Below are 12,353 nucleotides of genomic sequence, written 5' to 3'. Positions count from 1 at the left end.
GACATTTAGTGAAGATTCATTTGATGACCATAAAATTTGTTTTTTCAAATAAAATCTGAAAATTTTTGTTGTAATGAAAAGTTTCCAACAGATCAAAATTTAATATCAAAGTTTTTCATTGTTTGCCAGCAATAAGTAATGAGTGAGCTCAGAAATATGAGTAGAAGCCAAAGCTATTCATTTTAGAATGACGTTTAGCGATGTAAACGAGTTTAATATAATTTAGCACACGAGAACAAACTTTATGTATGGTTTCAACGAATAGTCAAGTTCAGTTAGGGCAGTATTAAGTATGTCTTGAAACCAACTCAGATTCTTTGTTAACAACAAAGAAATTTATTTCAATGAAAAGTAATCGTGGTGTTAGCTTCATTTGATTATTTATACACTTTTTCTATTCATTTTTATTAAAAAAAAAAATTCATTATTAATGCGGTTGTATTTAGTCTGGTTATTACTGACGTCTTTTGCTATTTATGAGATTTATCAACTCCAAGTGGACCCTCAGGAGTTTGCTGTTTCTCATAGCGAAAGGATCGACGCTAATCCTACTATTTTTTTTAACTTTATCACTCAGACGCATATGTTAGAAAAGGTTAATAAATATTCATTATTAAAAATAAATAGATTATTTTTATTTGTACCTAATTATTGGAAATTTCATTACTTACAGTACTAGTTGATATATGAGCTGTATTTCATTATAACTTTAGATAAAATTTTAAAATAATTTTTTCAGTTTTTTTTTCACCTGCAATTTTCATCAATTGTCATATTTATAATAAATAAGCTTTCTCTGAATAATTACTGTAATTCTATTAAACATACTTTTAAAGTTTCTTCAATTTAAGAACTATTTTTGTTGTTGATTATTTAAATTTTAAGAAGATGTCAAAAAATTGAACTCAAATATTTCGTAGAAATTTAAAGAATTATAGAAAAAAAAGTTAATGGACGTAATTCAATATACAACAGAAATAATTAAAAATTTGTCAACAATCTCCTGACTATGAAGTTCTTAAATAATGATTTCTTTTCTTAAGTATAAATAATATATTCTAAATCTATTCTTAATTTACACTATATTTTAATTTCTTGAATTAATCAGTTTAATTTAAAACAATTAATCTTTCAACTACACTTTTTAGTATTTTTGGTTTTTTTAAAATTTGTTTTCATTATAAAGTATTAATAATATATGATTAATCTTAAACATGTCTTAAACAAAATTGTTTTGATATAATTGTTTATTTTTGGTTTGATTGTTCTTGTGGATAAATATTTAAAAGCATTATTGTAATTGTTTGTGGAAATAATTTTTTTTAATTAATGTAAATTTGATCTTCTAATTGAATTGTCAGTTCGTTTGATGATCCACCGTACCATTCTGATTAGAATAATTGAAATTAATCCATCGCCTCCGGTGATATTCTCGCCGATATGTTTTTTCAAAGAATGATTGTAATGAAGCATAATAACATTTGAATATGCAAATGAATTAATGTCAACAAATAGACAATGTCAGCATCAATTTCCAAAAGATGTATTGATTTAAACTTTGAGAGTTTCGAATACGCAACAATATTTTTCACATTCTCATAGAATATAAAAATGCATATACCTGTCGCAATAACTGGAATGTTCATTGAACACGTTTCCTCGCATTTTTGAGGGTGGTCATTCGTGAAAACGGTGGTGTAAATTTGCGCAATGTGTTTTGTCCTTTCCCAAGAGATTAACGTTGGTAAAAGGGAGGGTAACTCTCCACTTGTAGTTCCACAAAATTATAAATAAATGGTTGTAGCTTTCACGCAATTAAACAAGCGTGGTAATTCACTTGCATACGCCTATCTAAATTTTACAGCTTTTCCAGTGATACACCAATGTAACATTATTGCGTTATTTTATCGTGGTCACGACATTCAATGTCGGCAATTAGTTACACGAGCTTTTGGGATTTCCGAGCGGTGTGACAAATTTACTTACGCTTCTGCAGTTTTCGATCGTTCTTGCTTGGAATAAAAAAAATTTCTTTGGCATTTTTTTCACAAACAATGCTACCTCAATCATATATCCATTCAATTTTATTTCAGATTCCAATTACTAAAATGATCTCATAAAATTTCGTTAACGTTGTCAATAACCTAATTTTAATATTTGTTATCTTAAATTATTTATGTTTTTTGTAGTATTGGTTCTTATTCATCCGAACTAATTGATTTTTTTTCTTTTTTCTGCAACCCGTTATGAAAAATGAATATTGGAAGAATGCAGAAAGTAGTGAAATACTTTTACAGTCTAAAGATTCTAGAATGTATAGTATAAAATGCTACTGGATGAAGAGTATCCAGTCTCTGCTCCCAAGGTGGATACAAGTCATTGATGCACATGATGATTATACTGTAGATTGAAGTATTTCGATTATTAAATAAAAAAAAACTTGAAAAATCGTTTTGCATGTTTTACTATTACAATACAATAATATTGTGATTGATAACAGATTTTTTTAAATTAAAGAAAAACAACCATGAGATCACATAAAATAGATGAATTAATTAACATAGTATTAGTCTAATAAGTTTTATACAATCATGAGATATTAGCATCAAAAAATTCTATGTACCATGAATGTAGCTAATAATTAATTGTAACAGACTTGTTGATCTATTCAATTAAGTTAAAGAATAAATAAATCATAAATATTCTGCCAATACCATTTCAAGTATTTTGTGTTATCTGTGCTATTCAATTATCTAAGATAAAACAATTTATATTTTTTAATCACTTCTGAATGTTTGTTACTGATTATCATTAATATTTGTTCACTGGTGTGTACTGCCTTCAATATCGTTGATGTTGATTTGGCGAATGTTGCTGATTCTTTGAAGTTTCTAACAAAAAACGAAAGAATAAAATTTAATAATAAAAGAATATTTGGTATAGATTGGCTTTTGATAAAATAATGCTACAAAATATGTAAATTTATTCAAATGGAAAAGCTGTGTCTGCAATATTTTTAAAAACATTGGTGTTTTATGCCAAAAAACGAACCCTAACTTGCTATAATCAATCGAACAAAGCAATCTACGTACGTATGTACGTAATGCGGGTGTAATGCAGTCATAGCTGGAGAAATACGGGTAGGTCATTACGTTCATTCGCAACCCTTGTATTCAAGTCAGTCGAGTGTGAAGGTTTGCATTTCCAATTATAGGAAGCCGCTTCAGATCACATTCCTATTGTAGTTGGAATTTCTCGTGATTCGCACCTTCATTAATTGCTTCTACTCTATTAGTTTTCACAGGAAATTGATCAAATATTAATACCTTTTGATGTAAGATATCGTCTGTGATTATTATATCTTGTCTTCTTTACAGCTCTTACCTTGGTTCAATGGACTGAAAGAAGCTGATTCGAAGATCCTTGGAGTGAGGAAATTTTATAAAGCTTTCGACAAAATTCTTATAGGTAATCACTAAGAGGTATTTTATATTTTTATGTCTTTTTAAAATTAACTTTTATTTATTTTTTAAAAACTAATATTCCAGTATTCAGAAATGGAAAATCACTAAAATAAATATTACAAAAATTCTAAAAAGCTTTTGAAGTTTTTTTTCTTTTTAAAGAATATTTATTTTTAGATCTCACCATTTTTATTATTTACTGGAAAAAGTAATTGAAATGATTTTTTAATACGATGTATTTTTTAATTACTCTTTCTCTATTTATTGCACGATAGTGGAAGCTTGTAAAATATTTAAAATTAATTCTATTTGAATCAGAAAAATTGAGATTTAAAATGGTCTTTAATTCATTAAAATCTGATTATTTTTAGTAGAAATACAGCTCTCTAAGGATCAATAAAAATTTTTCTTTTTTAGCGATCTCTTAAATTCAAGACTATAATTTATTTGTTTGATGAAGAGCGTTGAAAAATAAAGAAGTTAAAACTTTTACATCATTTAAATATTTTCTGTTCCAATTTGAAAGAATAGCAAAGGCTTGATTCAAGCATGAATAGAAAGTGAAAAACTTTATATGCTATCTAATAGTTTTGGAATGACAACATGAATATTATTTCTTGATGATAAACTTCAAAGTATATTCAAACTTTAAATGTTTTATAATGAAATTTTCAAAGTAGTTCAACAATTAATTTAGTTTGCTGGTAGACAACCGTCATATAGCATTTACATTTTCATAGACATATTCAATTCTATCAATCAGATAAAAGCTTTTATTGCACCTAAAAATAAAAAAAATCCATGTTTAACTAGGTGGAGAAAACATTCATTTGATGATTGTCGAATTCAGATCAGGGAAATATTTAGCTTTGGAATCGCAAGACCAATCAATCAAACAGCGCATCGAAATTCGAACAAAGTGCTATCACAATCAATCAATTCTTACAGTCACAGTCTACTCTCAAAGAACTGCATTTCTATTTCACGTGAGTACATAGTCTATTCAAAGCAATCTTCAAAAAGAACTCGTACAAAAATCCCCTATATGTAAGTATGACGTAAGTAGCAACAATGGTTGATTTTAAAGAAAGCTCTTTGAGATACTTATTGCACCAGCACCCTAAAGATTAGTTGAAGCGTAGAAAAATGAAGGTATTCGTTTTGTAGCATCAGCCGTTCCTCGAGAATCTTCTTCGACCGTTATTTCTTGCAGCAGATCATCCAAACGGTCGTGTCTATTCTTAGTCGCACGTGTCCTGCACGAGCAACAAAGCAATTCTCAACCCTCAATGAACTTTTCTTACGTAGTATGAAGAAGCTATGCATCATAAGGGGACGCATCTGCTTATTTTTTGGCGGGAATGAGCAAGTTTTCATTCCCCAACTACGTCTTTTTTATCTTCTCACCTCAATCCCCCTATTGTCTCCAATTCCTTCATCACTTTTTAATTAGTCAATTTATTGACGATAGAACAGAAGTAGAGCACCAAACAGTTGACATATTTGTTTTGTTGACATAGAAATCTTCAACTTGTCTTATCCTCCCGACCACACAAAGCTTTTTCTTGTATCGACAAAATTGAATAGTCATTTTATATCCAACAGCAGCTGCTTCTCTTATGATAACCATTGCTGAAAGGAATCATTGTGATGTGGCACGTGTCACACACTGATTCTTTTCTATTCATTCTTTTCTTTCATCCGCACTAGTTGCCGCAAATGTTATAAAATTTTTTCTATTTCCAGCATACCATTGGACGTATTATTCAGGACTTTATCCGGAGGAACTTGGAAAAATCATTACTGCATGTTAATCAAGTTTATAAAGCAATCGAAAATGAATTGCAAATTCTTCACAGTTAATTACTATTCATCAGAAGTAAAGTCAATAAAAAGTATTCGATGATTTAATGTGGATAGTTTGTTATCTGTTTCAAAGGTGAAATAAAGAACAAAAGATATTGATAAAATGTTCACCATAGTGACCCTTATCATCACAAATTAATAAAAGCTGGTGTGTCTGTATGTAAAACCTCTAGTTTAATCACCGTTAAAAGACTGGAAAAGTGTGGGAGTGAAAAGGATAAAGTTCGTTGTTGTTGATGACATTGATTGATGTTACTATTCATTTTGTTGGGAATGCTCGCCAATTATCTAGCCATGTTGATGTATACACATGTGTATTGCGTTATCATCAAATACAAGAGAAGGAACATACTCCGAAAATTCATCTCATATTTTATATGTCTTTTAATTGAATAATATTTAATAATTCACTACGCAACATGTGCTGTGATGAAATGTAGTAAAAATCGATAATTTAGTTGGTACCTCGTAGATAGACAAATGAATAGCTATTAAATGATGTAGACTAAGGAAACGATGAACAAACAGGCAGCATTCGCATGAAATACATGATTTCTGATTATGAGTTATTGCTGATAATTGGAACACGAATACTGTTGGCTGGTAGGCATTAACGATCGAGCACGTCGAGTCGGCAAATAGCTTCAACTAATTTATGCGGACACTGTCCACCCGTACTATGCATTCCATGTCGGCAATTTGGATCCTGCTATTAGACGAGATAATTAAAATTACACTGCACTATATATCCACGTAGTTATTAATTTTATTACGAACAGTTTAATTATTGTCAGTGAAACAAATGAAAATAAATGTTACTTTTGTCGATATTGATATATCTTTGGACCAAGTATTTAATATTAATTAAAAATCTCTATGACTTTAATTAAATATCGCATTCAATCTATTTTTATAATACTGTGACAATAGCTGTTAATCAATTATCTACATATTTTATTTTAAAATTCATTTATTGATAGTCTTTGTCTTTTAAATAAACATTTATGCGTATCGGTGACAAGTCATTTCGTCTAGAGAATAAAAGTAGAGCAAATATATATAAATAAAAACATTCGACAAGCTATTTTCTCCAGCCATTTCGTCTTTTTTTGTTACTTTTAAAAGTGATGCTTTTCCTTACGGAAACCGGATATTTTGTTCTCTCTAGCTGTTCAAAAGCTTTTTATTAACTACCGGGAAAGATGTTTATTGATTTTTATTTTAGAAAAAAAAGAATATAAGAAGATTAAAGTCAAGATTTTTAGTATAGTATTCTCGCACTAGAGTCTTGATAAATTTTCCAGGATTACCGTTAGAGACACTTTTCATCCAGTCTGCACTATATTATTCTATAGGTGACATGTGCTTAGACCATATAAGCCCTACAAATGGTACATTTCAGATCCATAACTTTTCACCATTGCGATAGTGAAATAAGAAATCACTGTTGAATGGGAAATTTAATGAGTTCCCTATTGCCTCTTTAATTAAAGGGTTTAACGGAGTACGAAGTTAAGATAACGTAGGGACTGATCGCCAGTTCACTCTCACTAAACTTGATTTATAGATATATATGAAAGAGAACGGCTTTCAGGTTTGCTCGTTTAATACTCAAGCGTCAGCACTCGTTTATTTTATAGCCAATTCAGCAGCTAAATTCAGACCTCTCTGCTGATCTGTCTCTCGTTAATATTCTGCTAAATCTATTGCTGTATATCAAGATTAGTTGGCGATTTATTCATTGAAAATATATCCATGAAAAATCAGTACTCCTTGAAAAAAGTTTGATTCAGTACGACAAGATTTAAGGGAGATGGCCCACTTTACCATTTTTCCATCACTTTTTTTATGCAAAAATCTAAATTTTCATCTCTGAAATTTTATCAGTTCTCTTTTATGATTATTAAATATAAATATTTTAAATTAAAAGCCTTTGGACTATATCAGAATTAATTATTATAAATGATGAATTATAAATAAATTTATCAAGTAAAAGAAGTCCTTTTAATAATTTTACTATAGTCTTTTTTGATCGTTTTAAAAATAATTGATTATTTAATTACTACATTTTAATATGAGACAGTGAGTAATTTTTGTCCAAACTCTATTACAAATTCATTTGCAATATATTTTAAAGTAAATATAATCTCTGAAAGTTATTAGTTTTAATTTACATCAAATTGATTTATAATAAACTTAAAATTACCTTCATATTCGCACTGATATGAAATAATAAAAGTGATTATGACTGATAAATCATTCATTTTATGAAAATATATCTTCTGGCTTTATATTTTGTATAATATAGTATACTTTAATTGATTATGAAACTTCTTAGATTATATGCCACTGTTCAATGTTAATAATAAATGATTTCATATGCTAAAATCTGAAAGTTATCATAAATTAATATACATCATGTCATAGTGTGATTAATTATGAAAGTCTTTTGAATGAAAACATTGTCAATTACATTATGAAATATCATCCATCTACTGCTTTATAATTAAGTTGATTATCAGCACATTTAATATTTTAATTAAAATATAAATGATTTTTAATTTAAACAATATTCGTCAAACGTTTTTATTAAACATTCTGTTTTATCAAAAATAATATAAAATAACTGTTTTTTATTAAAAATTCTACTTCAAAAAAAAGTTATTTTCAATGTAAAGTATTCTTTATTGTTCATAAAGAGCTAGAAAGTATAACACGTTCTTTAAATATGACAAATGCAAGAAACCTATTATTCTTTTTTAGCATAAATGCTTCAGTATAAAGACAAAATCTTTCAAATTTAAAACTAAATCCATTGCGCATGTATGTCATATTGAAAAGTAGGTCGAGGTTTTAATTCATATAGACAATACGAAGCGGTTGTTCTCAGCTGGGAGTGTGGCGGCTCCTGTAATCCGGCTACTCGGAGGCTAGTTGTTGTGGAGGGTCTGAGGTCGGGAGTCACTGTGGGTGCGGGATCCACGTTGACTGGACGTCCGCACTAAGCTCGCCATCAATATGGGCACCCTGGAGGAGTCCGGGGTGGCCAGGTTAGCTAAGGAGAGGCGAACCGGGCCAGAGAGGAAACTCAGCAGCCAAAAGTCTCCGTGGCGGGCAGTAGTGGGATCGCGTCCGGGAGTGGGACCGCATTCGCAGCCTGGTCAAAATGATCCGACCAATAACTTTTTGCCACTTTTTTTCATTTTTCTATCATTTTTAGATTTTTTTCTATCCATTGGCATCCATAAATTTAATTTTTAACAACATTTAAGTTGCATTAATTTTTTATTTTTGATCACTACTGTTGACGAGTGCATGACTTCTAGAGTTACCAACTGAGTACTAACACTCGATTGATATCAACATAAGCAGCTAGATGGCAATTGAATGCATTTAATATCCGCAGAAACTTCTCTTGAAGTTGAATGTGTTATTTTTTTGAATTGAGTTAACAAAGGAGTTCAGAAAGTTGATTTAAATCTCCGAAGTATATGAAAGGAAACTCATTCAGCTAGAATGTCTTGAATGTATTTTACAAAGTTCTAAAATATCTTCAAATATGATAGTATATTATGCTTCAAGGTATAAATACAAATCAATAAATTTGATATCAAAGTGTCATATTCGAGCAGTTTATTGGCAGCTACTTACACTTCTCTTAGAAATATTTTTCTTCTTGAAACCATCGGAAACCTTACCTTGTCTATCACACGTCACTCTATGGTATGGAAGAAACTACCCGTATTCTATGGGAGATGACTAGTCTCAAACTCGACCGCGGAAATTGCCCAAGTTATACTGGGGTAGGAACTGAGAAACTTGGACTTTGATTGCCAAGTCCTACAGCCGGATAAACAGAACTTCTTGACAAGTTGTCAAGTATAAATCCACTGAAACTTTAGTGAAATACTAAAAAAAAACCATTCACAGCCTTAACAATTCTTAACTGAATTAATATACATATTAAAGAATGTTAAATAATCGATTAATTATCATGCTAATGCTTCTACTTTGCCTTAGTAATAAAGTTTGTTATTGGAATTTCCATGATTATCAATTTAATACGCTATGAAGTACAAAGCACCTATAATTTTATCAGGGAATACTCATAAATTACTCATTGAATGTCGTTATCCATGTAATATTCAATTTAGTACTACAATTCCGTTTAACTCAACAATGTATACCTGTTGCCCTTATTCACATATGGTATTTCGTATATTCTGTACGTTTGAATATTGCATGTCATTAGATATCAATTTATTCCAATTTTATTGTGAATATTTATTGGTGAAATTCATAAGATATTTTTTATCGAATCTATACGGCAATAAAAATTAAATATGACAAATGAATCTCAATATTAGTGAACAAAGAAAATTACTGTCAAGTTAATAAGCTTCATTTTTTACATCTTTCATAAAAATTTCATTACTTCCTTTTATTTTGTTGAAAATAAAGAAAAGCTGAAGGATAATAGTTCTCTATTTTTTACCAAGTTGCAAAGCTTTTTAGAATAAAAAAAACAAAGAAGTTTGGAAAGATGTAAGAAAAGTATTTCCAGGCTTGATTTTTTATTTTAACATTCCTCTTAAGTAATTTTTTTTTTACAATTGTTCCTTTTTTTATGTTAGGTTATTAGTTGGTGGAGCAGAAAAGCAAGTTTGACGATGGGCTTCAATCTCTTTTTCAGAAAAAGATGCTTTGACTTTTTTTTATGAAGATAGAGGAATTTTCATCATTGACATAGGTGGTGGTGGCCTTACTTAAAAAAGATATGATCTTTCAATGGAAAACAGTAGAATTATTTTTAGAAACTCGGTGAGTCGAAAAACATGAATAAAATTTTTAAATATTACTTACTAATAGTAAAAATTTAACTGGTTTATCTAGGAAATTATGCATAATCTCAATGAAATTTCACCAAGTTTTTGAGTTTCATTTTCTAAAGTCATACAATATTTATAATCAAATTATAATTGTTTACTAACGGATTGTATACCGTCTATTATTCACTGGTTCAATTAGCATCAATTTTCTAGTTGAACCAATAAAATATTACTATTTCCTACTGCTTTTCTAAGCAATAGTTTAATCAGTAAATAATAACTTGAAGTTAGTAAATAATTCCTTTTCAAAAACCTCAACAAAAAAAGCTTTGTTATATTTATCAAATAGAAGTAGTGTGACCAACAACTGTACGTTTTACCTCGCTTCAAAGCCAACCTGATATCATTTCAAAGCTATCAGCATTATTCCAGTTTCAACTATTTATTCATGAAATTGTTGATCCTGGGAGTTGACAAAAGAATAGATTTCAAGAAGATGATTTTTTTTTGTGTCTTTGTACTTTTGCTCTTTTTTAATGAAACATCCAGTGAATTGTGTATAGATCAGCAGACGTCAATCTATTCATGTCATCACCATTCGTCGGTTGAAGAATTTAACAAGCCAATGTGGTACATGAAGCGAACAAGAAGATGTTATCGATAATCTCCATCCCCTTGCTGCTTGGTGAAATATCGGTTTTTCATTGTGTGCAACTCATGATAGTTCAATTCATCATTTGCTCGCGGCAAGTCGTCTCATGTTTCTTCTAAGTGACATCTACCACATTAAATCTTGATCCAAGTTCATCTTTTCATTGCTTTCTTGAAAGACGCATGACATGGAATATCACTTTTCAATTATTGTTTCATTATCTATTTTATGCCGAAAAATCTATCAATTCTTTTTTTATTGAAGGTTTCTGTTTAACGGTGTAACGAGAAGATAAAATAAAAATTCATATGTGCAAATAATAGGCTGGATGATGATGGCAGTTTATGAACGAAGATTATATCTATGTGGATCGAATGTAAAATATACAATATAGTGAGATTTCTACATAACAGGAGACACGATCGTTTTAATGATTCATTGCAGCTGGTTAGCTGGTGGTCCATAAAGTGCAACTCGCGAGCGGACACCTGCGTACAGCTTGACCACAAAGCCCGGATACACGGGTGCGGTTTAGTTGGAGCAATAAACTGCTGTTGCAACTTGCGCGCTAACTTTAAGCTCCACGAGATCCACAAGGAACTCTTTGGCAAGTTGTTAATACATACCTAAAGTGTATGTCTATTTTAACTTACTTTCACAATTTGACAACTTTTCAAACATCTACCTAGGATCACAAGCATTTAGCGTACGAAGTGTCTTGTTAGAGGATTATTTAAATATTAATTTTCCACAAACATATTCCTTCATTTCTTGATAAAGTTTCTGTGAATCAACATAAAAAGTGTAGTACTCATATTCTCTAGATATTCGTTTATCAATTATTTGGCTCATTAAATTGAGTGTATTACATTTTTAAAATATTATTAATTATCAGCCTGTACTAATTGTATACTCAGAAAAAATTACTGGTACCAATAATATATTCAATGAATCCATTATCATTAATTTTTATAATAGTTCAAATTATGTTTTATCAATTCAATAAAGGTATGAGTGATTTGAAATTATACTATTTTTGTTGAGGTTTGCATCAAATTATTTAGTGTTAGATTATTAAATAATGAATTAAATTGATTAATGATTCTTCAAAACCAATTGAATAATTAGTTGTGATTGTTAGATAAAACATTTAACTAAGGTTAGCAAATTTTCTTTCAGTGAATTAATTAACATAGTTCAACTTAAATCAAAAGCTCTCTGAGTTTCAATAAATAATTTGGCTTTTTGAATCACAGAAAATAACTATCGATAGTGATTCCGATATAAGCCACTTGATCTGCTATTGAGATTTGTGGAATGCTAGTTAAAGGATCTTTATCATCAAATAATATAGTATTTAAAAAAAGATATATTTAATATAATAATTTTTCTGTAATTGGTATAACAAAAATACTTTTATTTACTCAAATATTACAATTCTAAGTATAAAGGAAATTTTTTTTGTCGAGACACTTTTATTTGTATGTTTTAATGGTAACCATCGAGGTGTACTGTAGTGCTCTAGTTTGCCTTTTTCTAAAA

General features: G+C 29.5%; 1 protein-coding gene across 1 annotated transcript; it reads left to right on the top strand.

The window, feature by feature from the left end:
- The first annotated feature begins 315 nt into the window (after positions 1–315).
- Positions 316–5,617, top strand: LOC118074996 (uncharacterized). Its single transcript, XM_035096574.1, has 4 exons — positions 316–595; positions 3,378–3,468; positions 4,278–4,450; positions 5,211–5,617. Exons 1-4 carry the CDS (start codon positions 431–433, stop codon positions 5,325–5,327), a joined length of 546 nt encoding a protein of 181 aa, XP_034952465.1. The 5' UTR covers positions 316–430; the 3' UTR covers positions 5,328–5,617.
- Positions 5,618–12,353: the final 6,736 nt, after the last annotated feature.

The sequence above is a fragment of the Chelonus insularis genome, unplaced genomic scaffold (assembly GCF_013357705.1).
Source record: "Chelonus insularis isolate UGA/USDA-ARS -01 unplaced genomic scaffold, ASM1335770v1 contig_144_pilon, whole genome shotgun sequence".
Lineage (NCBI taxonomy): Eukaryota > Metazoa > Arthropoda > Insecta > Hymenoptera > Braconidae > Chelonus > Chelonus insularis.
This window is presented reverse-complemented; position numbering and strand designations above follow the sequence as displayed.

Coding starts and splice junctions, on each gene's coding strand:
- LOC118074996 (XM_035096574.1), top strand. CDS start 431: ATGCGGTTGTATTTAGTCTGGTTATTACTGACGTCTTTTGCTATTTAT. Junction 596..3,377: donor AGACGCATATGTTAGAAAAG/GTTAATAAATAT, acceptor TCTTCTTTACAG/CTCTTACCTTGGTTCAATGG. Junction 3,469..4,277: donor TTTCGACAAAATTCTTATAG/GTAATCACTAAG, acceptor ATGTTTAACTAG/GTGGAGAAAACATTCATTTG.